Source organism: Pezoporus occidentalis, unplaced genomic scaffold, assembly GCF_034315485.1.
Source record: "Pezoporus occidentalis ecotype Australia unplaced genomic scaffold, CSIRO_AGI_Poc_V1 ctg62, whole genome shotgun sequence".
NCBI classification, from domain to species: domain Eukaryota; kingdom Metazoa; phylum Chordata; class Aves; order Psittaciformes; family Psittacidae; genus Pezoporus; species Pezoporus occidentalis.
In genome coordinates, this window is record NW_026915966.1 from 75,461 (window position 1) to 102,500 (window position 27,040).

A 27,040-nucleotide genomic window follows, 5' to 3' on the forward strand; every position below is an offset into this window, starting at 1 on the left:
TTATTAGTCAAATTATTTATTTACTAGGAAGACAAATAAAAGGAACTATCATTCCTGTAAGCCGCGTCCAAATCATGCTCTTAGGGAAGATGTTTTCCTCATTTCTTGTGTAAACTCCAGCCATTCAGCAATTTAATCCAACCTTCTTCTGCTACAGTGAAGTCCAAGTGCATTTTTGAAGTCTTTTAACTGGGATCAACGATACTGTTACCTAAGCACTTCTCCCCAGAAGGAAGCTGAATGCTTAAACAGTAAATACTTAAAGCAGCAAACAGTAAAATCCTCATTCCCTGGAGCTACCCACTGACATCCAAATAGAGATCAGGATCATGGGAAGTCATCTGGAGATAGACTCGTCTGGACAGCTCCGGTCCGATCCTCCGGCAGGTGGCTGTCACACCATCACCACGGTGCACAGAGATGTTAGCCAGCATGTTCTCCTGCTCCTGCTTTGAGGAGCACCGCATATAGGCCTACAAGCAACACAAAGGAGGAGCAGTATAAGCCATTTGCATTCACTGCTCAAAAGAATCATCAAAGCTTTGCACCCATGGCTGCTCTACCCTTGTTCACAATATACTCTTGCTTTTCACCTGGTCTCTCCACTCCACCTCACTAAACAGCTCAATACAGAATTGTTATGTCACATTTGATAGCAATTAAATGATGTCTTCCACTCCTTACATTAGCTGACTGCACACAGTGCTCACTACTCCTTAGGCATCCTCACCTGGTTCAGAAGCTGAGGAGAAGGGTAGGCAGACACAATAGCCTCAGCCATCTCCAGGCTGACACGGTTAAACTGTTGTAACTGTCTCTTCCAAACTTCCAAGAGACCCTTTCCAGAACAATCCACCTTCACCCCTCCACACCACGCCTTCTCTAAGTAGAAGGAAAATCCCATGTTCTCCCGCTCTCGCCTGGGAAGAACAAAGAATGAAGGAGCAAATGAGACAATGAGATATGAAGAAAATCCTATCCCTGCATCAGTTGTCACATAACCAGAGACAGAGAGATGTTTCTTACCCTCTGCTGTTAGAGACGCCACTGGCATCAAAGTAAATGCTAACAATTTGACAGCATTTTCTTTACATTTACTTGTTCGAGACCCAGATTTCCTACTCAAAAAGAAACAACCTGTGCTTGGGAGCAATCCTGACACAAGGCAACACACATGCAAAGTGGTAAACAAGAATTCACTTTCCAACTGTCAACCATAGTACAACACTTTTACGTGTCATTTTTAATGACATTTCCCCTCTTCTCATGGCTGAGATGTCAAATACAACAGCTGCTGTGATAGGAATCCTAGGATTGTGTGAGACTGCACAAGATGGCTTTCTTAGCTGTTGGTACACAACATGCTGCTGTCATCAGTGGATACAGCTAAAGAGTTCTCTCTCAGTAACATCCCTCTTGGTTACACACTGAAGAAGAAAAGCTGGTGCTCTATGAGCCTAACCCTACTTGCATTCCCTTCCTGCCCCTAAAATCAGACCAAGAACAAGAGCTCAGTGTTAAGATACCAACATGAAACCAGGGTCTGTCCTCATCCCTCCCCAGTTTCCACAAATAAACCCTATCCTGTGCGAACTGCACTACAGCTGCTCCACCCCCTGCTCCTTTAAAGATCATTACACTGTGTTGCAGTGAAGTACAGCTGCATACCTGCTATTCCCTCCCAGTAAGTGTGCAAGTGCAGCCAATCCAAAGGGGTGACCAAACCTCATCTGCTTACTCTGTTACTGGAACACAAGAGGTTCCACTTAAACTTGAGAAGAAACTTCTTCTCAGTGAGGGTGACAGAACACTGGAACAGGCTGCCCACGGAGGTTGTGGAGTCTCCTTCCCTGGAGACATTCAAAACTCACCTGGACACATTCCTGTGTAACATTATCTAGGTGTTCCTGCTCCAGCAGGGGGATTGGACTAGATGATCTTTTGAGGTCCCTTCCAATCTCTAGCATACTGTGATACTCACTTGAAGGGTGCTTCAGCCACAGATTTTGTGAACATAGTGGCATATTCTCCAAGCTCCTCCCAGCTCTCAAAAAAGCTGACCTGGACTTGTTTGCACAGCTGCAGGTCCACCAAGGCCTGTAAACATTGTTAGAAATGAATGGAACAATTCATCTTGTCGTATCAAACCCCACTCTTGAAAAAGGGTCACAATGCCTTGCTATAGAACAAGAACATTCCCTCTCTCCCCATTTGGGGAACAGGTAATTTAAGGCACTGAAGTATTTAGGAGCAACCTGTCTCCTGACAGTGAGTATCAGTTTGGCACTATTTCAGCTGTGCAGCTCCACAGTGACAGCTCTCATTACACACAAGCCACCCAGCCCAGCTTTGCCAGCAGCCCACCAAGGGTGAGAGATGCTGACCAAGACTGACATCAGAATCAAGGTGAACAAGACAGTCCATGGGAGAGCAGTCCATAAAGTGGGGAACCAAACCCAAAGAGCTCTGCCCACAGACATGTGGACTAAAGAAGGTTGAATGCCTTCCTCCCAAGGCGGTGTAGGTCAAATGCTCAAACAGCAATCTGAATGAACAAGAGACGATGGCTGCATGCCTGCTTTAAAGGTACTCACTTCTTCCACATCCATTCTGGTTACCTCCAGGCCGGAATCCTCAACTGCCCTTTTCTTCCGTCTTCCTTGTCCCTCATCTTGGCTTCCATTTGCTGCTGCTTGTCGCTGTCTCTTTTTTGACTGAAGTCTGAGAGACCAAAGAAGAGTGAAGTGAGGCTGGGATCTCATGCTCTTCCCCAGGTATTTTGTGATGACAGGCCTTTACTTCCATTTCTGTGTGACAAAATAGTGGAGGAGCTCTGAGTGGGAATACCTCTTACGCTCCAGGCTTTGCTAGAAGGAATTAATATAAATACCTATGGCATTTTTCAAGGCCAAAGATAACACAGAAACGTTTGGAGGGGAAAAAAGTTTAACCTGAAATAATTTTCTACTTCAGCAACTGCCAGTGCCAGAATTTTCCCAGGCATTTTCTCCATCACACGAGCTACATAGGTCTGTAGGGTCTCCTGCTGTCCTTCCATACAGCCCTTGGCCTCCTGCAAAGATGAATAGAAAAGAGAAGTTAAACCACTCTGAGGCACACACACAAGTGCAGCAGCCTATGGCTCTGATTCTGGAGATGAAAAAGTCTGTTCATGCTTCAGGCAGGCAATATTTGATCTGGCATAAAGCTATGGCAGAAAGAAATAGAAAATAACCCCATCTGAGCTGACAGTGTTTGTCAGAATGACAATGTTTGTCACAACTTTGCATTAATACAACCCTATTGGCTTTGGTCCATTAACTCATGGAACCATGGTTCCATCCCACATCAGAACGTTCCTACAGTGAAGAGGATGATGAACATCACCCCCAGAGCACAGCATGTTCGAGAGCACAAAAGTCATAAGCGTCCTCACTTGTTTGTAGTTGTGAGCCATGGACAAAAACTCCTCCAAGCGAAGCAGAACCAGGACATTTGGTTCTTCTGTCCATTCATCTCCTTCTCCCATCTGTTCAGACAGGAAAACAAAGAGCCAGACCAACAGTCTGTTTATCATTCATGCCAACCACTGCTCCCACTCAGACCTCTGAAGCAGGAGAGGATTAGAGGGTGTTTACTAAATACAATTACTAAGAAGTGCAAATAACAGAGGAAGAAAAGGGCAAGAACATGGAGATTTGGCTTGCACACCTGAGATGGCACCGTCTTTCTCCTCCAGGTGATGCTGCAGGGAACAGCCTGATTCTCAATCACACAGGAATAATTTGCAGCCTGCAAAGCACTAAGGACCTGTTCACCACCTTCTACCTGCAACAGAACTAAGATCGGTGCACTGGTCAGGCCTCCACACAGAGGAGACAACAGGCAATATATGGCAGACACAGGATGTGAGGACAAGTACCTGAATCTAGCACCACTGTTATGTATTTCTGGCACTCTCCTGGCCGCTGAGCTTTCAGCATCTTGGCAAGAGCCCTTTTCCTTTCTTTTTCCTCCTCTTTTTGCCTCCTCAGGGCTTCTCTCTCCTTCCTCCTCTGGCACGCTGCCTCCCTTTCCTTCTGACTATGGTTTCCCTTCTTGGGAAGTGGTGGTACCTCTGGGCCTGCTCCACTTACCAGGGGCATATCAGGCTGTGCTGTGGAGTCAGACTGAGAGGCTGGCAGCGGGCACCAGGAGGGTCTCTCACCACCTTGCGTGCTCCTTTGGCTGCCACAAGACACTTCAAAACCCGCATTCCTCGCTTCCATTCTCCTTTTGATCCTCTCAGACAGAGGAACCATCTCCTCGTCCTCATCGCTCCCGCTGCTCACTACCACAACCACCTCTTCCGCACTTCCAGCTTTAGGGGAGGGAGATGAGGACAGCCGGCGACCCAAATCGCAAGGCGGTGATGGCGAAGCCTGCAGCAGGGAAGCTAAAGTAGGCAACCGCTCCTCATCGCTCTCCTCAGGGCTCCCCCTGCGCTCCGCCATCACCCCTTCTCCCTGGACTCTCCTGAGGGGAAGCTCGGCGCCAGCAGCGATTGGTCCGAAGGCGCGGACGGCTGGCGGCGATTGGTCCGAACGCGCGCTCGCGCGCGCGTTCGAACCAATCGCCGCTCAGCCGCCCGCGCTCCCCGCCCTCCCACCGGAACGGGAAGAAGACGATGCTAGACAAAATGGCGGCGCTGCGGAGGTTATGTGAGTGAGGGGTTACCTTCACCTCCATCTTCACCCACCTTCACAGGGTGGGGAAAGCCGGCTGTGGGTGGGAGCTTTTGCTCGGGAAGGGGTGGGGTGTACCCCGTGGGAGGTTGCTGTCGGTGTCTCGGGGTCGAACTCTTCGCTTTTTACCTCAGGCCCGCGGCGGTGCTGTGGTGAAATGGGCGGGTTTCAGGCCCCGAATGACGGGGTTAACCATGTTGGAAGGGGTTTAAACCACTTCGGGTGCTGAAAGCAGGGGCTGAAGTGCTGAGGGCTTTATGCCTTATGCATTCAGAAACTTCCAGGGATGAGGAATGTCTCTGTGCTGCCGCGTGAGTGCCTTCAAGGTGGAAAAATCATCTTTAGAGAAACAGTATTCATGTGTATTAGGTACAAATCAAACACTGAGGGGTGCTGCTTTCTCTTTGCGGAGTGCCATAGTCAGGAAGCTTTAAAAATACTCTTTTTTAATCTATTGTTAAAGGCCAGAATACCCTAATGATTCTCTAGTGGGTCATCAGAACTGTGTGACCAAGGACACACTTGGCCACCTCTCAGATTTGTCTGGGGATCCACCAAGTCATCCATCCATCAGATCCATGTCTCTCCAATTAGAGACAAGGATGTTATGGGGGACAGTGTCAGATGCCTTGCACAAGTCCAGGTAGATGATGGCAGTCGCTGTTCCCTGATCCACCAGCACTATTGACCCATCAGAGAAGGCCACCGAATTTGTCAGGCACAGTTTGCCCGTAGTGAATTCATGTTGAATGCCCTTACTGTTCATGTGCCTTAGCAGAGTTTTAAGAGGATCTGCTCCATGGTCTTGCTGGGTACTGAGGTGATCCTGGCCACTCTGTAGTGCCCTGGCTCTTCTTTTTTTCCCTTTTTAAAAGTAGAGGTTATGTTTCCCCTTTTCCACTCATCAGGAACTTCACCAGGGTGCCACAGCTTCTCAGATATGATGGATAATGGCCTGGCCACTTCACCCACCAGTCAGGACCTGTGGATGCATCTCATCAGGCCCCATGGACTTGTGCACCTTCAGGTTCCTTAGATGGTCTTGAACCTAATCTGCCACAGGGGGTGGTTCTCCATTCTCCCACTCCCTGCCTTTGCTCCCCTTCTGTGACATGGGTGGTGTGGCTGGAGCTCTTGCTGGTAAAGACCTGGGCCTTCCTCATGTCCCAGGTCTCCCATTTCCTTGTGGAGGGGGCCCACATTTTCCCTTGTCTTCCTTTTATCCCCAGTGTACCTATAGAAGCTTTTCTTGTTGCCCAGGTACAAGTCCAGGGCAGTGAGCTTGCTGCATGCCTTCCTCACTGCCCTAAGGATCTTCATCTCCACCATTTCATAGTCACTGCAGCCAAGGCTGCCCTTGAGCTTCACATTCCCCACCAACGCCTCCCTGTTGGCGAGGACAAAGTCCAGTCCAGCACCTCTCCTCGTTGGCTCCCCTATCACTTTATCACTTGGAAAAGGATGTTATCATCAGCGCATTCCAGGACCCTCCTGGATTGTTCCTGCCCTGCTGGGTTGCCTCCAACAGATATCAGAGTGGTTGAAGTCCTTACAAGGACCAGGGCTTGTGAATATGAGGCTGCTCCTGTCTGTATCCAAAGGACCTCATCCACCTAGTCTTCTCTTGGTTGGCTCCTCATCCATCCCCAAGCAGAGCTCCGTGGCCTCTAGCTGGTAACTGACAAGGTGACGCCACCTTGCCTCCCCAACCTGTCCTTCCTGAAGATAAATCCTCCTGAAGAGCCTGTATCCTTCCATTCCAAAACTCCAGCCATAGGAGCCATCCCACCATGTCTCTGTGGTGCCAGTAGGATCATAGCCCTGCAGGCTTCAACTGGGAGCATGGATGAAAAATCCCCTGTGCTCCAGCCCCTTCACACCACTCCCAGGGATCTATAGTCCTTCTTGATCCTCCCCAGATTGCTGCTTCTGGCAGTATCTGTTGTGAATATCTGCTTGTGCATCATCCTGGAGTCTTCTTACTTGTAAGATTGCAAAATACTACTACGTAAGTAAATACCATTGGGTCAAAGGGGAAACTGAAACAGAGATCATATATCTCTTCTCCAAGCGATATCAGGCCAGTCCACAGCTGCCAGAAACTTCTGTACCTGAATTTGTGCACGTCTTTGAACATCATTGCTGAGATCATTCCTCCCTGGGTGGCAGCAGCAGTACTTGAGATGTAGCCTCTTTGTAGCCTCTTAAATGCCTAAGCATTTAAACTTAGGCCATGGTGGTCAAATTATGCTTTCTCTTGGCAGTACATTATTTTTCCCTCCACACTTTCTTTTACCTTTAGTTTTAAACCCTTTCTTGACTGATCTTTAAATCTGAAAGAAAGAAAGTGTGTGTAATAGCTTTTTCCAGCTGATGTTGTTCTTGCTTCAAACCCAGTTCTAACAACTCCCCAGCCAAGCCTGGTTGCCATCAGGTGTGCTTCTAAGAAAAGTGGGGGCAGCTCAAAAAATCTGGGTGGCAACAGCCCTGGGAAGCGCTACGGGTTCAAGAAAACAGAAGGTAGGTCTGAGTATCTGCTGAGTTGGGTTCCTCACGGCTTCCCCCCCCCCGGTGCTGATTGCAGTAGGAGGTGGCCAGGGCACTTTTCCAAAAGAAAGGGAAGGGGAGGTTCAACAAAGCCTTATGATCAAGGGTGGCGGGTGGGAGGGCAGGGTGAGGGAGCCAAAATTGCCTGCAGAAAATGTACTTATATTCCAACTCCCCTCTCTGGAGCTCCTGGAAGGAGGGCAGGCAGAGGGACACTTTTACCCCCAGGCTGCATTGGAAAGCTGGGTATTTGAGATGTTTACAAAGAGGAGAATTATGAGGCTTAGCAGAAGCCAAAGTACAGATTCATGCAGTTGAGTGCTTATAATTATTACCTTTGCTGATGAAAACATATTGATGTAAAAGGTAATAAAATACCTTCAGCAACCAGAAAATGCTTTGCAGCCCCAAGGAACCTTTTCAAAGACTTAACATTGCTTTTTGCCATTGTGCATCAATTGCCCTTTATTTCCTGCTAACAGCATTTTTGGTTAGATGCTTTTAGCATTTCAAGTTCATTTTTCCTTAGAAAATTTCCACCAAAAGCTGAGGTTTGTAGGTCCTAGAACCACTTGTGTTCTGGGGAGCTCTGTCTGACTCTTGTCACTCTGTTGCAGGTGCCTTTGTGCATGCAGGCAACATTTTGGCTACACAGCGGTTGATACGCTGGCATCCTGGTGCTCATGTAAGTTGTTTTCTAGCTCTTCCTTGGTTCTCAGAGAACAGCAGTCCCATACTCGATGCTTCCTCTCAAGCTCATTCTTAATGCTCTTCCCTATATTCTATATAATTCTCAAATGGGGTTTCATGACCTGGTATTTCTTGGTCAGAGAGCCTTCTCTGGGTCACACTCATGCCTGTGTGACTTGGGAAAAGGGTCTGAAAGTTGTGGATATCCCCTTTTGCAACCTAACTAGATGCTTGTGTTTCAGGGTGGAATCAGGATCTCTTCCCTCCTAATGAGCACCACTGTATACTGATTGCTGGAAGCAACCAGTGTGGTTTTGTTTTAAAATACAAAGCAACAGATGCTATTGAAGCCAGGGTATCAAATGAGGCAGAACAATGATCAGGTCTGCTTTAGTGGTGGACCTCCAGCCTTTCCTTCCTAACACTCCTCATCCTCTTCCAGGTGGGGATGGGCCGTAACAAGACACTTTACGCCCTGGAGGATGGCATTGTGAAATACACCAAAGAGGTCTACATCCCTCTGCCCCGCAGCAGTGAGAGCAGAGAAGTGATCTGTCGGCTACCCAAAGGAGCAGTTCTTTATAAAACCTTTATCAGTGTCATCCCCACCACAGAAGTAGGAGAATTTAAACTGGTCACCATGCTCTGAGCCATCACACAGGGATGGATGGGAAGGAGTGACTGGGACAGACCACTACAGCTGGACCAACATCAGAGGACAAGAATACCCTAGCTCTGAAGGTACCAGTTTAGGACTTTGTTTTCTTGCTCCTAAAGCACACATGGGCAGTGCTCAGGCACTGGGATCACCTGCAGGCATTTCTCAGAGTGTGTAATAAATGCTGTGGGGCTGCTGAAGGCCTTGGCTGTTCATGGGATGTGTTACTTCCGTTCATTTACCATCTGGAACTACCTTCCTCTGGGGAACCTGTTCCATTGTGCCACTGGATGAGTTCTCTCCACAAGCACTCTTAGGTCACTACTTATCCTACTAATTCCCTCTATTTTTGCTCATTATTAGATATTACTGTTGTATTTGTATCTTAATTCAAAATACTGCAGAAGTGATCCTTTTGCACCTAACTGCATCCCAGGAAGGTAGATTTTTCCTTCTACCTCATCCCAGTGTTTAACTCAAATATCTGGAATACAACTCAGATATCATTTACTAGCCACGAGAGGCAAGTTTGCACTTGTAAAGCTTACTCATGACTAATTGTCGAGTGCCTGGGAGGATGCACAGGCCTGGGGTGGTATTCGAAGCTCAGCCGCTGGAGGTGTAGCATAAGGCCATAATCCAGAAGACATCCTTTTTGTCTTCCCCTGAGTCATTCCCTGACATTTTTTGAGCTTCTATTGTTCAAAAGAAAGGAGCCCCAATACCTTGTGATCTGATCTCATTTTATCTACAGGTTTGTAAACAATTTGAAACATTGGCTCTGCAGTAGAAAACAGGTTATCAAAATTGGTGGTGTCAGGACACCGGTGTGGATGCTATTAGATTGTCTGCTCTGCAGAAGATAACTAAGTTAGGTCAGCCACGCATGTCCACCTTTGCTTTACATTCCCCATGGTTCATAGTTCACCAGCTATTTTGGCTGCATTTTTGTCCTTTCCCAGTCACACGGTTCATCTTTGTGGTTGGTATTTGCATACAGCAGCTAACACAACTCCTGGAGCCTCTCCACATATTTATCTGAAGTCCATACAAAAATCACTGCTGGTCACAGAGGACCATTGCTGCAGGAGCACACAGCAGTGCTCTGATGCTGACCCATTCTGCTGCTCTCAGGTGAAGCTTCCCACCTGGTAGCCAATGCACTGATAAAGTAAAACATTTCATAAACTAAGAAACAAGTGAAGTAGCACAACACGGTGACTGAGGTCTGATCCTTGGTACAACTGACAGTGCTTGCCTCACAGAGGTGCAATATGCCAGCTGCCTGAGGAGCTCTGGCTGAGCAGACCTTCACCTTGGCTTTGCCCCTTGTATAGAAGCAAGCAGCTGGTCTCTTGCTTTTGGTAACAGTATGTTTGCCAGAGAAGAGCGAGCACACACATCCCTGGTTGCTCTGCCTGGCAGTGGCTCCATGGTTGTGCTTGTGCTGCAGGAGGGATGTCTCTGCTGGCCAGGTCTGACCTGCCTGTGTCTCAGCTGATGGCAAACCTGGGCAAAGGTCTCATGTTTGGCCATTCCCTGTGGAGGAGAACAATGTCACAGGCACTTCTGTCACTGAAACCATGGGAAGCAGCAGCCCACTGAGGCCTTACACAGCTGTGTTTCGCCGAGTTTGGTAGCCAAGAGGGGCCTGAAAAGGGTCTGTCATGCCACGTCTGTCCAAGGTCTCTGAGCTTATCACTGGTCCTGAGAAAGCTGGAGGATGCCTCAGAGCATGCTCATAGGGAGGCGGCATCTATTGAGGAGAGAGGAAGAGCGTTACAGTGGATCAGAAATAACCAGGAGATTATCCCACCTCTTCTCGTGGAGCAGATGACAAGGCTTCCAACCACCACCAGCCTGAGATCAAACTGCAGTCCTCCAAGCGGCAAGCTGCTAGCCAGGAGAGCTGGGAGATGAGGGCTTAGCACCCTCATCTTGCACCTTGCAATGCAGTAGTGCACACTGAAGAGGCATGTTCCCCCAGCTCTCTGTGCCAGGTTCCAGTTCTTCCCTGTTCCCCTTCGAGGAGTTGTCACTCTTGTTAAAAGGCCAGAAAAGACTTAACTTTCATCAAGAGGACTGTCACTCACTTTCCTTTGACCAAATATCAATTACTGTAATTATACAAGCACCTACAAACCAGGCTTTCTGCTCAGGTTTTGGTAGCAAGTCTCACTACACAGCAGCAGAGAGGAACCTCCAGGCTGTTGTTACATGTATTTTGGCAGAGCTGAGCCAGCTTTCTCCCTGTGAGGAGCCACAGGAGCAGCACGGGGATGTTGTGGAAGCACTCCTCTTGCAGCTCCTCAGCTAGGGCCTTACTTTCTGCCCTTCGTACTCTGGTTTCAGGGCAGCTCTCATTAGTTACAGCTCCAAATACCAAGTAGCAAGTGTGGACTAAGCCAGACTTAGGTACAGCTTTAAGAGCTCAAAATCCAGGTGAACCTTTAGTTCTCTACCTGGCATTTCAAATGTTTCTGTCCTGCTTTAGTCAGGGAGGTCTCTTTGTTCAGTGAGTCTCTCACGAGACCACCACAGGACCTACTTGGCAGAGGCACTCGCTTTTCTCTGTTCTGTTGCAGGAGTGCAGATCTTAAACAGGCAAAGCCTTCTGCTCAGAAATAACACTTGAAGGTAATAGTGAAGGGCCTCCCAAAGGCAGTGAGAAGGGAGCAAGAAATCCTGGAAGCCTCACAGATCTAAATATAACATTCCAGCTTGGACTTGTACTGAGCAGATGATCCGAAAGGCTCACCTTCATCAGCAGCTCTGTCCTGCCTCCGGCACCCCGAGAGCTCGATCATTAACCAGCACAAATGAACACCACAGATGAACAGGTCTCACCTTCATCAGCAACTCTGCCCTGCCTCCCGCACCCTGAGAGCTCGATCATTAACCAGCACAGATGAACACCAAAGGAGCCTCCCGATACCCTTTGTGCCCTTCCCAGAGATAAAGGTTATCAAAGTAAGGCTATCACAGAGAACAGAGTCCTGCAGCAAGACCCAGATGCAGACCAGAAGGGGGAACTGCCCCTGGGGCTCTGCCAGCACCCCAGTGCAGGGGAGGGAATGCTCACCTCCTGGGAAGGTTCTGCCCACAGCCCGAACCTCTCAGCAATCATCTGGTGGATCTCCCGCTGCCGATCTTTCTTCCGTACACTCTCATAGCTGGGCAGGCGCGGCTGCTCCCAGTATGGGACCTGGTACGTGCTGGGGGGCCCGACGCAGAACAGCTCATCCCCCTGGAAATGCCCAGCCAGAAGAGAAAGGTCAGTGTGGTGGTGGCTGTCTTTGCTGGAAGTTCATGGCTTGGTGCCACTTCAAGTTACTTCAGTGTTTGAAGATGTAGCTGCCCTTCCTTGAACTCTGAGGAGGAAATCCTCCCTCCTGGGAGATAATCACACCATCTCATGCTTGCAAGATCCCAAATCCCAAGGGAGCCGCATGGCACTTACCATGGCATCTCTGCTCCCCACATCCCCCTCCACCACAGATTTTACATACAGGCAGCACTTCTCAAAGCTGCTGCTGCTCAGTGCCTTCTCCCTCTGCCCCAGGAGTCCCCAGGTCCCCATAACCATGGCCTTTTCACTCATTCCCCTCCAGCTCCCATCAGGGACCCAGCCATCACCTGCACACCCGGGTTCTCAGCCGCAGCACTCTCCAAGCGCGAGGCTCTGCACTGGGGACCCACCAGCCGCTGGCTGCTGCTGAAGTAGGGTGGGGGGCAGTCCTGTAAGGAGGGGTGGGACGTTAGCAAAGCCAAGAATCCCTCTCATCCTGCCTGGCAATGAACAGAGCTGAGTTGGTTCACATGGGCCAGCCTGGGAAGTGGGGTTCTGGCAGGGGAGAGAACCACCTCTGCCCTTTGGGCTGGTGCGGCTCTCACCACCAACCTCCACCTGCCTCTTTACCAACGCTAGCAGCTCAGGCATATGCTCACCAGGCAGCACAGAGCTTGAGCCCAGACAGAAGGATGACAGCCTGGGCCCAGGTTTCATTCAGACTCAGCAGAATCACCTCTTGATTCATCTACTTAGGACAATAAACCAAGCCAAGTATTCCGCTAGCATAGCTAAGAGCTCCATCACATGCTGAAGGTTAAAGAATTTGTAAACTCTTATCTACCAAGGTAGTCATTTCAGGATAACGGAGCAAGCAAATCTGCAGAGCAATGGCTGTTCTGTTCCCAAGTAGTTCTGCTCCAGTTAAACTCAGTTGCTATCAACATGTTGAGCAAGAGTGAGCAGAGATCATCTCTCTGTAGAGAGCCTTCTCCCTGACATGCACCACAGACAGGCAGGCAGCAAGGAGGAAGAGGAGGAAGGAGCAGAGGGCAGTGAAGCAGGCAGGGGACACCCACAGCCTGTTCCCACTCTTGATTTCTGCTGGGGACTTCCCAGCCTGTGCTGGACTATCACATTTGCCTTTCATGATGCCAGTCTCCATTCCCTCCCAGCTGAGGCTGAACATTCCCTCTTCTACCAGGGGAAAGTGGTACCTACAGCTCTCAACAGCCATCCTGCAGCTCTGGAGGCTGAGCTGTCCCCAGGCAGCCACCAACCACCACAAAAGCAGCACTGCCTGAACACGCTGCTCTTTTCACCATCACCAGCTCCCAGCTCAAAAGCCAGCCCCAGGAAATTACAGCTGTGAGCAAAAAAGGCTTTTGTGTCTCACTGCTCCGTGCTGGGAGCTATGCACACTTGCCGGGGATGCGATTGGCTTTGTCTGCCTTTGCCCTCAGGTTCCAGCCCCATCCCCGCTGGGCCCCTTCCCCATAATGCAGAGCCTGACCCCACTACAACTGTGCATCACCCCTCTCCAGGGATCCAGGGCACCTCCCCATATCAGGCCTTGGGAATGTTACCACCAACAGCACAGCCAAGTTCATTGGGGCGATGGAGCTCTACAGGAGATTGGGAACAAGGAGGAGGCAGAGCCTGGCTCTGCTTAGGGGTCCCATGTTCATCCTGGAGCACAGTGCAATGGAACATGAGCCCGGGAGCAGAGGGGAACTCGGGGCAGGAGGACACTCACATACTGGCTGGGGCTCTGGAATAAGCGGCAGGAGCAGAGGAACTGGCAGCACATGGGGTCCCGGTGGTACAGGAGCAGCAGCAGGATGAGGATTGCCACGATGAAGACGGAGGTGGACACAGCTACCAGGGAAGGGAGAAGAGGGGAATACCTTTGGGCCCACGGGCCTCCCCACTCTCTCCTGCCTTCACCCCCGGGGTCTACAGTCAAGAGAAGCTTGAAAAAGCCCCATTCAAGCCCATTTTACCGGTTGCCTGTCCCGAGAAGGCCAATAACCACGCCGATAGGTCCTGCCCAGCCTTATCCCAGACCGCTGCACCGGGAGCCGGGCCCGGCACCCTCCCTCCCGGGACTCTCAGCTCACACGCGGCCCCGCAGCAGGGAGCCCGGGTCTCCAGCGCCCCGGATCCCATAGAGCCCACCCGGCACCGCCAGCCCCTCCCGCCGCTCCCCTCGGACCCGAACCCAGGGACCAGCGATGCCCCGGAGAAGGACCGCGAGCTGTAACGACCGCATCCCCGGGCCGCAAGGAGCCGGCACAGCCCGAGGCCGCCCCCACCCGACCCCGCTCCACCGGAGCCGGTCCCACCACTCACTCGCGGCGATAACGATGGCCAGGACGTTGCTGTCCATAGCGGCGCCGCCAGCCGCCGAGTGCACCGAGGCCTCGCTGGGCTGCGCCATCCCTCCGCTGCCACCCGCACCTGCAGCCGCTGCCCGCGCCCCACCGGCCGGCGGGGCGGGACCGGGAGCATCGGGGAGGAGCCGGGCGCATCCCATTGGCCGCCGCGCCACCCTCCGCCGTCCCCCATTGGCTGCAGGCGGGACGGGCTGCATTGGCCGGCGGTTGCCGTGGCGACGCTGCGGGCGGGCCCCGACGGGAGGGACCGGTCCCGGCTTGTCCCCTCCGATACACCCGGACCCCGGCTCCTCCGACCCCGCGGTTACCGGAGCATCCTGCGGTAGGGTAAGCCAGGCTGTGTGTGTTTGTGTTTGTCCTCGCGGGCAGGGAACGGCCACAGCGCTGCCCCGCTCCCGGGCAGGGAGAGCCTAGGGAGGCTCCGGCCCCGCCGGCACCAGGTGGTGCCTGCTCATTAGCTAATTAATTAAGTAGCTAAGTACTAAATAAGCACCTACAGGGCCGTGTGTCCTCCCCCGGGCACAGGCTATGGAAAACCAACGGCTTGGTGCTTAGCTGCACATTGCCATGGGGAGCAAGCCCAACAAACGCTCCCAGCACACCAATACACCCCCCCTACACCCCCAACAAACACCACCAGCACCCCAGTACAACCCCCCATAATCCATCCCCCCGGGTGCCCAGGACCGGGTACACCCCACCGGGATGCCATGCGAAGGCAAAGCTCCCCCCACCCCTCCCCGCACACACAACACAAACCCATCACACCACACTATAGAGGCAGAGATATATTTGTGGAGATGTTGCATATTTAAGACAACTTTACACAATGCTTCCAACAGAGTTTTGGCGTCTCCCCCCCCCACCGTGCCCTTCACTGGCAGGTACCTGCCCTTGCTGTCAAGGTCTCTGTCCTGTTTAACAATGTGCCTCATGGAGCACCAGCATCCTTGAACAGGGGAGACAGGGAGTGTGAGCCCCAGCAGGGGGAAGCTGGGCCCTGGCAGAGGGTGGAGGATGGCACCGGATCTTTGGAGATGGCAAAATGCGACTGGCCGAGGCACGGAGCTGCTGGCGCTGCCTGGAGCACAGTGGTTGGGCCCAATGGGCTCCTGCTTGTCCCCTTCCCATGCAGCAAGCAATTCCCCTTCCCAGGCTGCAGGCAAGACGTGAAGTGTCTTCCCAGGGTGAAAACCAAGCCCAGGCTTTTCCATAGTCAGTCTTGGAGAAAGGAACTTCACAGGCAGGTCCCATGCCTGGGAGGATGGCAGGAAAAGGGGATGCTCCACTGCACCCCTTCCACAAGGAGGCAGAAGCAGAAAGCACAAATGGATTCAGCTGGACCTTGTCTTGCCTCTTTGTTTTTTGGCCAGGGAAGCACAGCAGCTCCTGAGAGCTTCCAATGACCCAGGATAAAAGAAGAGGTTGGGCCAAAGGGCAGTGGCACGGGGCAGCACTCCAGGCACAGCAAGCTCTCATCCACAGCAGGACATCAGCCCAAGGGGTGGCATTTTGGCAGGGAACTGACCCTTTGCTGAAGCAGACAATGGCAACAGGGTCCTACATCAGCATTTGGGACTGTAACCATGAACTGAGTGCTCCACTGTCACAAGACACACACCAGCAGCTCTGGATGTTTGGCACCATCAGGCAGCACCCCACAACCCTGCCCAAGGGGCAGCAGGGTGGGCATCCCAGCAGCACCCAGCAGGAAATGGGGAAACAGCAAAACAATAACCATCATCATTAATAGTAAAAAAATCATGTAAACGACCCAGCACCCTGTCCTGTAGTGCCAGGACACCCAAGAGAACAAGATATGTTACAGTCTGAGGGGAGGTGGAGACACAAGGACTTCCCGGCCAACGCGGGGTCTCGTCTCTATTGCACTTTGCATCATATATATTTCTCTCTATATATATTTATAAAAATACAAACTAAAGGACTGGGGTGGAGGGGGTGAGATGCAAGCCCTGGCCCAGCCGCAGCTCCATGCACGTGGCACGCTTCACCCCATCTCCTTCTGCCTGTCCCCATAGCCCTGTGCCAGCCCTGCCTGGAGTAGCACAGAGCTTCATCCTGGAAGGATGCTCAGAGGGTGCTGAGCTGGTCCAGAGCCTGCACATCCACCAGCCTTCCCTTGCTCCCCTATCAGCACTTCCCGAGGCTCCAAGGCCTGGAGGGACAGACGCACAGCTCTCCCCAGCCACCTTCTGGCCAGCCCATCGCGCTCTCCATGCTCTCCCCAGCCAGCAAGAGCCCATTCCTGGGAGAGGTGGACAAGCCTCACCTCACCCCTCTGCCCAAAATCCCCCACAGAAGGTTTTCCCCTACCCAGGGGTTCCCATTCTCTCTTCCTCGAGCGCTTACGGTGCAGATGGCACAGGACGATGCAGTCCGGGGATACCCCCAACGCCAGTGACAGTGATGGAGGATGCTCCTCGCTCCCAAGGCCACCCCCCCGGCTGCTCCTGCTACCTCAGCCGCCCGTCAGGTTTGACGGGCCCCAGTTCTGATTTGGGGTCCGGGGAGAGGGAGCTCCAGGAGGTTTTGCTGCAGGTCTCCAGGGCGGTGCAGGCAGAGGGGCTGCTCACGCAGACGTCTGCCACGGACCAGAAGGCGCTGATGGCACTGTCAGCCCAGTCCTCCAGTGCCTTCCCCGTAAGCTGCGCCTTCCGCATCGCGTCCTCCTCCACTGCCTCGGAACGTGGCAGGTTGAGGATCCCTCCCAGGCCCTGGAAGCTCTGCTCCATGTATTCATTGCGGGGGGGACCGCCATGCAGCCAGTTACTGTCGTCTGCGCAGGAATGGGAGAGAAGAGAGTAGGATCAGCGGCGCAGAATCACAGAATGGTTAGGGTTGGAAAGCACCTTAAGATCATCCAGTTCCAAACCCCTGAGATGGGCAGGGATGCCTCACTCTAAACCATGTCGCCCAAGGCTCTGTCCAACCTGGCCTTGAGCACCACCAGGGATGGAGCATTCACAACTTCCCTGGGCAACCCATTCCAGTGCCTCACCACCCTCACAGGAAAGAACTTCTTCCTTATATCCAATCTAAACCTCCCCTGTTTAAGTTTTAACCCATCACCCCTTGTCCTATCACTACAGTCCCTAATGAAGAGTCCCTCTCCAGCATCTTTATAGGCCCCCTTCAGACACTGGAAGCTGCTCTGGGGTCTGAGCATCCTTCAATGGTCCCTTCGCCACCTCCTGGTGTGGCTCAGTACCCCATCCCTTTGCAACCCCAGCTCTCCTCCAGCCTGGTGCAGCTGTGGGACAGACATAACTGACCACAGATGGGCCTCCTCTGAAGACTCTACATGGGCAAAGGGACACCAATGGACAACAGCTCTTGCAACGTCACCAGAGAGGCCAGGACTAGGGGAACCCCAGGGAGACCCTCCCATGAAGCCCCAGGCTCCAGCACACTCTCACCTTTCCTGAGAGGCTGCTTGCGGTTGAAGGTCTGTGGCACCACCAGGAACTGGCTCTCGCCCAGGGGCTCCCAGAACTGCAGGAGACGGATAGTCCAGACACCGGGGCGCAGCGGCCGGTTGAGGGGGGGCTTGTACTGGGTGAACTCTGCCTCGGCATCCACCGTGATGTCGTAGGAAGCAGCAATGATGTACGTGGGATCGATCCACACTACTGTGGCTGTCAGGTTGGGACCCCGAGACCACTTCTGCATGGCCACCGGCTCGTCGAAAGGCCCCATCAAGCCTCCAAAGTTGCGGAAGAGTCTTTCCTTGGGATCCCACTCCGTGCCCACCTGGAGGGACAGGAGGCACAAGCGGTGGGACACTGCACGGGGAGATGCTACCAGCTCAGGTTTTGCTCCCCAAACCAGGACAGGCACAAACCTTGGAACCCAAAGCAATGCACACCCCTCTCCATGGCTCTCCTGCCTGCCTGTACCATGCCAGCACTACTCCAGCTGTATGATGCCTCCTGCAGCTGCATGATGCCTCCTGCAGATGCAGACACTGAACCCCAGAGCCTCAGCTCCCCCCTAAAGAACCCTTCAAGCCTTTTCCCCGCTGATCAGCTCCACGTCCCACACAGAAACCAAACCCCTGGACAAAGGTTTGTTCTCAGACATGACAGTGGCACTATGTCCCCTTGTCCCCACAGCGTGCAAGTGGAGGAAGAGGAGGAAGGGCAGAGTGGTGTGGGACAGCCTGGGAGGAAAGTGGGCATTATGAAGGGCTTTTCCCATTTACCTCAAGGTTTTGCAAGCGGTTTGCCTGCCCTCCGTGACTCGCCAGCTTCAGAGCTCCTTGGGGCATCATCCACACCTCCAGCGACTCTGCCTGCCCCGTTACCAAATTCTGCACTTCCTGCATCACCAGGTAACCCTGGAAACGGTCATCATAGAAATATAAGTGCACGCTGGATGGGAAGCCACGGGGCTCAAATCTGCAGAGAGAGATAGACAGAGAAAGGTTGCACATCTGAGCATTAGCATCCTCTCAGCACAAGATGCAGGCCACCACTCGCAGCCTGGATCAACCCCATAACAAATACCTGACCTGCAAAGTTTGTCGGCCTTTGCTGCCGGTGTGGATGCAGCTTTGTGGAGCCCCAGCCTGGAGAAGGCTGTGTAGAAGGTGAGGGTGACATCACTGAGGCCACTGAGCCCATCGACACGGTCATAGACATTCTCCCAGTACGCCTTCAGTGCCGGTGTGTTGGGGGGATAGCTGCCATAGAGGTGCGTGTCCAGGATCTCCAGCACCTCCTGATTCACTGTCGACTCAAACTTGCGGGCGAAGAAGGTGGGTCTGGAGAGTTGCTGGAAGAGCAGAGGTTTGGATTAGACACTAGGAACATCTTCCCTATGAGGCTGCTGAGGTGCTGGCACAGGGTGCCCAGAGAAGCTGTGGCTGCCCCATCCCTGGCAGTGTTCAAGGCCAGGTTGGACGGGGCTTGGAGCAACCTGCTCTAGTTAGAAGGTGGGGTTGGAACTGGGTGAGCTTTAAGGTCCCTTTCAACCCAAACCATTCTGTGGTTCTAAGATTCCTAACAGTGTTGACTGCACCCACCCGAGCAGGGCAGCTGGGAGGGAGACATACCAGGAAGAAACATGCTGGGACCCATCCTGCCCTCTTTGAGGGCACAGGCTAAGGAACAGCAAAGCACAGCCAGCCCCTGTGTGCAATCCTCTATGACAGGATCAGTGGGAGCACACAGTACTGGTAACGCAGATGGGCTCCCATCTCTCCCACTGCCTCCCCCTTTCCGTGCTCGGAAGCAGCCATGTGTCATCTTAGCTCCTTCGCCGCAATCTCTACTCAGATGGGCCCCCACCTTGCAGAGCCCCTGCAGAGCCCAGCACGAGGCCTGGCCACGTGGCACAGCTTCCAGGATCAGAGCCCTGCACTGTGGAAGCCCTGGACTGCTGGACAATCCTGCTGACTCCTCATTTCAGGGCTGGATGTATCTCTCCCAAACCTCAGTCTACATCCCCACACACTGAGAGAAAGCATGGGTTTGTCACAGGACATTTTGTTCTGCCAAAGAAGGCAGCACTCTGAAGTGGTTTTACCGGAAAGGTATCCATCCTAAGTGATAGTCTGCAAAGATACAGCAGGAAAATGGGAAAGTCTGGGAAGAGGAGGAGCGTTGCAAGGAAAAGCCTGGCTGCTGGGCAAGACAATCAGTGTAATCCCACTGCCTGGGTGTTCACAGACAGGTCTATGCTGAGCTCCACAGTGGATGGGGAGCCAATCCTGCCCCTGTTCCTTGTGGGGCTGGGGTGAGGTTCAGGGGGACATGCACAGCAGTTGCCATTGCACCCATCCCACAAGGATGCTCACAGAGGAGAGAGGCAGGGAGAAGGGGAAAGAGCAGGAGGAGAAAGGAGGATCTTTTTCACCTGTAGCCGGAGGAAGTCCTGGGGTTTGAAGTCATTTGGGGAGCACCCGCACCAGTCGACTATGTGTTTATATTGGCACTTACAGCCCAGCTTCCGGTTCCAGTTGGTCACTCGGAGGTTGTTATCGACCAGGGTCTCGCAGGCGTGACTGTTCTCCAGGACCGTGTGGAAGAAGGACTGTGCACAGCAGAGAAGGGACAGGACACCCAGTGGGGATGGAGCAGGGATCGTTTAGCAGAGACACCCCCATCACTCACACAGGAACAAGACAGCTCCTGAACAGAAACCTATCCGTGTTCCCAGCATAAGGCAACATGTAAGGGACCTAGCTGTGTGCCCACACTGGTCCTTATCTGGCCCAGAAGGGTGTCTGAACTGGATACAAACATGAGCCTTGCCTTGTCTGCTCCTCTCTCCCCTCTCTGTTTGGACAGAGGGGAGGCACAAAGCCGAGCAGAACCAACACCCTTGGCAGCCACCCGGGGTGGGGATGAAATGGGACAGAGATGTTAAGTACAGTGAGAGGAAAACCCACCCCGTGGCCTGCAGCCAGCACCCACCTCGGCTGGCAGGAGGGTGTAGGTGTAGAACTGGCGCAGCTGCGACACGAGCTGGTCCTCGGCGTAGACCACGTACTCCACGAAGCTGCGCGTCAGCGAGAACCAGTCGGAGCCCCCGTCCACCACGATGCCCTCGGGGATGTGGCGCTCGCCCAACCGCCACATGTGGGAGTCACACTCGTGGAACAAGCGGTCCAGGCCCTGCTTCTTGATAAACCTGTGCATGGGGGTGAGGATGAGGGGTTGAGTGGCACCAGCTCTGCAGCTGCATCCAGAACAGCCCCCCTTGTCCCAGCTGTTTCAGTTCCCAAATCCCTCCCTTTTCTGTTCCTCAGCTCAGCTCTGCCCCTAGCTGGGATTACCTGGCGTTGTCTCGGCCGTGAGACTTGAGGAAGTTTTTATCTCGGTATTTGGACAGGAACATCACCAGCTCCTCGTTGGTCCTAATGTGCAAATTAGAAATCGTTAATGGCCACTGGAGTAAAGCAGCCCAGTATCATTCACACCACAAGAGCCATCAGAAACAAGGAGCCTAAAGTTGCTTGGTGAGTGTTGACTCAAACCCTTGTCCTGCTACTAGGGAGACACAGAGGTGGCCCCTCTGCTGTCTGGCGCCTCACATGTGTTGCCCTGCTACACCCAGACCACAGGGAAAACCAGTCTCTAAGACTGGGCTCCTCCACAGAGATAGGACCAGCCTGGCCCCGAAGCATCATCACCACATGTGGGTGCAATCCCCAAACCCATCTTCCCCCACCTCCCTGCCCCTCCCAAGGCACCACACAGCCCAAACACCTCCATAGCGCCAGCAAGGCCCTCACCTCGTGGGGTAGTCAGTGGCACTCAGGTTGATGAAGAAGTCCCATGGCCACTCGGGCAGTTCCAGCAGGTCCTTCATGCTCCGCAGGTACATCTTGAGCAGGCTGGCACCTCCCCAGATGGTCACCATGCGCCAGGGTGTCACACGGATGTTGGGATAGTGCCGGGCCAGCTCCACTGCCTCGCGATGCAGGTAGTTGGAGCGCTGTCAGGGAGCACAGCTCATGCTCAGCAGGGCCTTACCAGCCCTGGGTCAGCCCTTACAGCCCACAGGGAAGGGAACAGCCGGACAAGACTGCTCTGGGCAGCAGGGATAGATCCTGCTGCCCTGGGGTTGCAGAAATAGGGGTGGCAGGGTCACAGCTCCACCAGCACTGAGGACAAACCCTACTCAGCCACTTGCCCTGCTCATCACCCTGTCCCAGTGACTGATCCAGGCACTGTTAGCACTCTCTCTGCTCTCATCCCTGCCACATACCTTGTCGACGTGGATGTAAAAGAAGTGCTGCTGGTGGTACACAGCCTTGATGAGCCGCTTCAGCTGGCGAATGGCTCTGCCATGCACAACCAGCATGTAGGCGATGCGCACGGGCTTGCTGGGGGGCAGCTGCTGCAGCCGGCTCTCATCCCACTGGATGACAGGGCTGACCTTGCCTGCATGGGGAGAGGGCCTCAGTCACCTCCAGCCTTTGCACCCACCACCCCCAGATCCCAATAAACCACTGAGACATAAGGTGGGGACAGCATGAAAGAGCTTGGCCTTGGGCAGACCCCATCAGTGCAGCCCAAACAGGCTGCAGTGCTAGGGCACGGTGGCACACGCAGCCCCTTGGCTGCACGGAGACCTCAGAGCAGCCTTCCAATATCTGAAGAGGGTTACAAGGATGCTGGAGAAGAACTCTTCATCAGGGATTGTAGTGATAGGACAAGGGGTGATGGGTTTAAACTTAAAGAGGGAAAGTTCAGGTTAGATGAAAGGAGAAGTTCTTTACTGTGAGGGTGGTGAGGAGCTGAAACAGGCTGCCCAAAGAAGTGCTGAATGCTCCATCCCTGGCAGTGTTCAAGGCCAGGTTGGACAGAGCCTTGGGTGCCCTGGTTTAGTGTGAGGTGTCCCTGCCCATGGCAGGGGGTTGGAACTGGATGATCTTAAGCTCCTTTCCAACCCAAACCATTGTAATTCTATGATTCATTGATAACTGACAGGGATGCATTGGGAAAGGGTGAGGGGTGTCCCTCTCTGTCCCCTCAAAACAGGATGTAGCTGGGCCTGGCTCTGACCTCTGCAGGCACTGCAGATTGGGATGAGCAGCCCAGTTTAAGGATACCAGCACAGTTTTGATTGGATTACAGAGGCAGCAGTAATCTGGGAATCAGTGACAGATTGAGGCCGCTGTTTGCCAGGTGGCACAGTGTGGTCACATAAGGAAGGTGGCCCACGCGCCTGGCAGGGATACCCCCGATGCCCAGGGTGACCAGGAGCCCCCCCAGCAAGAACTCACCCGAGAGCTGGCAGTGGCGAGGCACAGCCTGGGGCATGAGGCTGCCGGCCCGGTGCAGACACACCACGTTGGCGATCTCCTGTTGGCACTGCTTGCTGCTGGCCCGCGCCAGCGCTGAGAGGGCGTCTTTGCCCGTGATTTCACACTTGGGGGTGAAGCTGTTCTCGGTGGGCTGGGGAGCTCCTTCCACGCTGCCCGTGTCGCCCTGCTGGAACACGGCCAGCTGGGCTTCCCCGCGCAGCTCCGTCAGGTTCCTGCGGCTGGAGGAGTCCGGCGCGCCCGGCAGCCTCCAGCCCAGCTTGTGTCTGGCCGTGACGGCTCTCACCACCTTGGACACCAGCGCGCCGGGGCTGTCCGGCCGGGCCCGCCACCGCCCGTGCCTCCTGCCGGCGCTGCCCCGGCGCCCTGCGGAGCTGTCCGAGTCCTTGGAGCCGTCGCTGCTCTCGGGAAAGCCGGCCTTCTTCTGCCGCTCCTGTCGTGGGTGGGTGCAGAGGAGAGGGCAGAGCATTAAGTCAAGCCCGGCATCCCCGTTCAACGTGCTCAGTCCCCATGGAGCTCACTGCTGTAACTCGGAGCAGCCACAGTGCAGCAAAGGACATAACACTGCCCTTCTGCCACCTAATTCCCCACAGCTCCTCCTTCCGTGGCCCTATGTTCCCCTAAAGCCAGTAAAGGAAGACCTCGATTTGCAGACCCCATCATCACAGCCCAGAGAGAGTTTTGCTCTCTGCAAGACTAAAAGGCCAAGGATGGTTATGCCTGCAACAGCCACCCTCCAAGGTCCTGCATAGACAGGGGAGATGAGCCCAGGGCTGTTCTGGCTGGTTACTTTACCAGCAGGTTCATGGATCAGCTCTTCCCTACCCTGCCCACACTGTAAGTCAAAGCCCAGCACATCCATGTGGGAGCTGGGGTCTCAGGCAGCTGTGCTCTCCAGGACCAGAAGCACTGAATGAGGCTCTGCCCGTGCTCCCTTCCCTGGGCCCCGGCTCCCCGTGCCAGGCTGGAGCAGGCGCTGCGCTCACCATCTCCTCAGGAATCCCTTTCACAAACCCTCGCACCGAGCCAAGCGGATGTGCACAGGGAGAGATTCATTACGGTTCGTTACCTCTGCCAGGCTGGAGGCAAGTCAGGCCTGGGGTGAGCATGGAGTTGGGAAGTTCAGATGCCAGCGAGAGCCACGCTCCTGGGAAAGAACTTACCCAGCGAGTGGTGCTCGGAGGGACGGGGCTGCGTGTCCCCAGCTGACAGGCAGCAAAACAGCTTCTGCTCCAGCCAGGCCTCCCAGCACAACCCAGCCTCTGTGCCAGGCACCACAGGAGGCAATGAGGCACACTGGGGGCTATTCCTGGGCAGCAGCATCTTCTGATGATGGGCAGATGCCCCACTAGGACAGGGGGACCGAATTAGTCCCCTGCATGAGCACCACTGTGGAAGATGCTGGGAAGGTCACAGCCAGGAGAAACCATGCCATGCAAAGGCTGTAAAGCATCTGGTGAGCTCTGGCCGCTCTGCAGTCCCTGCACTGCCCATGTTGTGGTGCAGAGCCCACAAAGCATGGTGAGGAAGAGGCAAGCCATCACTTAACTCGCAAGGGGCTGGTGTCTGCGAGCATCAGCCGAGCCCCTTGCACCCAGACAGGCATCACAGGCAGCCAAGACCGGCTGATCGGTTCAGTCACCACCAGGCCCATCTGTTCAACAGTTACAAACCTGTTTTCTGCACTGAGCATTGCAGGAGTAGGAGGCTACAAGTGAGGTGCAGGTCTCTCCCATAGGCTAAGCCCTGTTCCTGCAGGAAGAGACTCACTCGTCCCGCTTGCACCCTGTGCTTCCCAGCACACCTGGCTCCGGGGACAGCCCCCATGCAATGCCACCACCATCAGTTACAGTCCTGCTCATCCCCTTGGAAGGAGCCCTGTTCCCAGCTCAGCAGCATGCCTGTTGTTAGAAGCACTGCCAGCCTCTCCGGAGCTGCCAGCTAAAGAACTCAATGGCTTCTAATTACTGCACCACAGGCACTCCCTCCACCCCAGCCTGGCAGGGAACAACTCTGGCCACGTTACTCTGCTGTATTGAAGGCTAGTGTGTTGTTCTTTAAGTGAGGCTCCCTGTTACCCTCCTCCTGACAGGCACAGATGACTTCAGGCACCAGGCAGAGGTCACTTCTGCTCTGCCTCTCCCAATGTGACACTGCCATCCCCACAGAGGATGTGTGTCAGGCATCTACCTGCACCCCAGCCCCAGTGCAGATCTGACCGCACAGACATCTCCAAGCTCTGCCATTGTAAGGAACAGCACTGACAGCATCCAGTGTCCTGCAGGATTCCCCCTCTGGTCAATTCATTCCAGTGCCTGTCACATACAAGCACCCATCAGGGAAAACTGGCACCAAATGGTGCCAAAGTCACCAGAGGAATGTGGACACTTGATTGCTACTTGCAGCAGCAGAGCCTTAAACCTCACAATTAAAACAGCTGACGCAGCCCCCTAAAATCAAGCTTTTTTTTTCAGGGAATAATAAAAATCAAGGAATCTCAGCAAAGCTGAAAGAAAAAATGTTTCATAGGAAGCTGCTTTGGTGGCCACAGCACATGGAGGATTAACATTGACATAGGATCACTCTGGTCCCTCCGGTACCCACATCTGTGAGCAGACAGGCTTGTGCTGTCTGCAGCAGGGATGCTGTTAGCAAAGGGCTAGGGAATTTCCTCTCCCATCAGTCAAGCTCATTTGGCTTCCTGGAGGTAGGAAACTCCATGTTGGCCCGGGTGGACAGAAACTGATCCAGTTTGTGCTGGTCTGCAAGCCATAAAGCATCGGCGTGGTGAACAAAGGGAGCCTGCAGGACCCTGAAATGGGGCTTGGAAAGAGCAGTGACGTGACCCGAGCAGCACGGCCTTCTCAAGGAGGGCTGGGCTGGTGGCTCTGATGTGGCTGAAGCCCGCTGCTGGTGTGAGATGGGTTTACAACCTGCTCCGGTGAAGGGCAAAGGACCTCACTCAGACTCTGCACAGCTCACGCCATGGAGCCACCAGGACTGGAGCCTGTCAAGGAGGGGATGCTCTTCCCTCCCCTGTGAAGGGAAGACAAGGAAACCAGACAAGAACCAAGGAGGACAGAGAGAGGGGTTGTCACCAGCTGTGACCAGAGCAGCCCTTTTGGGAGCACCTCCCAGGGCTGCAGCACAGCTGGGCTGGAGGGGAAGGTGCACTTGCCCTACTCCAGATGTTCCATGGCGTTTGCAGGAATCAAGTCTCCCTTTCAATTTCTATAGCAAGTCACAGCCCATTGACAGTAGACCAATGGGATAAGCCAGGTTAGAGCTCTGTAAGTTAGTGGGAAGGAGACATTTACACCTTCTCCAGAGACTCCTGCCCATTCCCAAGCCCCGGAGGTAGTGCTGCTGGTGGTGAACCATCCCCTCTCCTGGTGATAGGACCCACAGCCAAACCTGTCAACTGCCCACTCAGTTCTGGGAAGAGACATGGGGAAACCAGGCAAGGACCGAGGCAGAATGAACCAACCCAGGAGACAGCGCAGGCCAGGAGCAGGGAAAAGCAGAGAAGCAGCTCGGGACAGTGCAGAGGAAGCCGGGACTGGTGAAGGGATTTAATCAAGGTCACAGGAAAGGGGACGCCAGGTGCTCCTGCCGCTGGATCACTCTGTTCTCAGTGCCTCCAGACTGCAGGCAACACCGTGACCCCTCTCCTTGATGCATTTAGTCCCTGGTTCTATTTTGGTGGTGAGCATATGGCAGCATATGAGGGTGCTCACACCATTCCCAATGGCCTGGGGCTGGGAATTTACCTGCGGAGTGAGTGCTCATCTTAGAGACCTTCCCCCCTACAAGGGGCTGCTCAGTTCCTCTTCCCACCTCTTTGCTCTCAGGGACAACTTCCTAGTCCTATGAAAAGAGCTGTGGGGTCACCCTCCACAGTGGGGAGGAGAAGCTCCCATCCCTCCAGAGATCCCCACTTCT

At 53.8% G+C, this 27,040-nt stretch overlaps 4 protein-coding genes across 4 annotated transcripts in view; 1 reads left to right on the forward strand and 3 right to left on the reverse strand.

Annotated features, from left to right (window-relative positions):
* Positions 1 to 4,552, reverse strand: EME1 (essential meiotic structure-specific endonuclease 1). The gene is made up of 8 exons (XM_062639786.1): positions 3,923 to 4,552; positions 3,712 to 3,839; positions 3,437 to 3,529; positions 2,952 to 3,073; positions 2,595 to 2,721; positions 1,982 to 2,097; positions 731 to 920; positions 1 to 473 (listed from the first exon to the last, which is right to left on the reverse strand). The coding sequence occupies exons 1-8, from the start codon at positions 4,491 to 4,493 to the stop codon at positions 297 to 299; spliced, it is 1,524 nt and encodes a 507-aa protein (XP_062495770.1). The 5' UTR covers positions 4,494 to 4,552; the 3' UTR covers positions 1 to 296.
* A 76-nt stretch (positions 4,553 to 4,628) lies between these two features.
* On the forward strand, positions 4,629 to 8,834 carry MRPL27 (mitochondrial ribosomal protein L27). Its single transcript, XM_062639732.1, has 4 exons — positions 4,629 to 4,700; positions 7,122 to 7,244; positions 7,889 to 7,956; positions 8,404 to 8,834. The coding sequence occupies exons 1-4, from the start codon at positions 4,667 to 4,669 to the stop codon at positions 8,608 to 8,610; spliced, it is 432 nt and encodes a 143-aa protein (XP_062495716.1). The 5' UTR covers positions 4,629 to 4,666; the 3' UTR covers positions 8,611 to 8,834.
* Positions 8,835 to 9,780: 946 nt separating this feature from the next.
* Positions 9,781 to 14,428, reverse strand: LOC134174588 (uncharacterized). The gene is made up of 5 exons (XM_062639730.1): positions 14,261 to 14,428; positions 13,665 to 13,786; positions 12,256 to 12,357; positions 11,702 to 11,866; positions 9,781 to 10,375 (listed from the first exon to the last, which is right to left on the reverse strand). The coding sequence occupies exons 1-5, from the start codon at positions 14,346 to 14,348 to the stop codon at positions 10,229 to 10,231; spliced, it is 624 nt and encodes a 207-aa protein (XP_062495714.1). The 5' UTR covers positions 14,349 to 14,428; the 3' UTR covers positions 9,781 to 10,228.
* A 649-nt stretch (positions 14,429 to 15,077) lies between these two features.
* Positions 15,078 to 27,040, reverse strand: part of XYLT2 (xylosyltransferase 2) — a 13,254-nt gene continuing 1,291 nt past the window's right edge. The window contains exons 2-11 of the mRNA XM_062639878.1: positions 23,060 to 23,531; positions 22,039 to 22,214; positions 21,563 to 21,765; positions 21,104 to 21,184; positions 20,742 to 20,958; positions 20,182 to 20,358; positions 18,836 to 19,098; positions 18,527 to 18,722; positions 17,742 to 18,075; positions 15,078 to 17,101 (exon numbers count right to left, since the gene is read on the reverse strand). Coding sequence (XP_062495862.1) covers positions 16,779 to 17,101; positions 17,742 to 18,075; positions 18,527 to 18,722; positions 18,836 to 19,098; positions 20,182 to 20,358; positions 20,742 to 20,958; positions 21,104 to 21,184; positions 21,563 to 21,765; positions 22,039 to 22,214; positions 23,060 to 23,531 — 2,442 coding nt within the window. The 3' untranslated portion in view covers positions 15,078 to 16,778. The remainder of the gene's footprint in view (positions 17,102 to 17,741; positions 18,076 to 18,526; positions 18,723 to 18,835; positions 19,099 to 20,181; positions 20,359 to 20,741; positions 20,959 to 21,103; positions 21,185 to 21,562; positions 21,766 to 22,038; positions 22,215 to 23,059; positions 23,532 to 27,040) is intronic.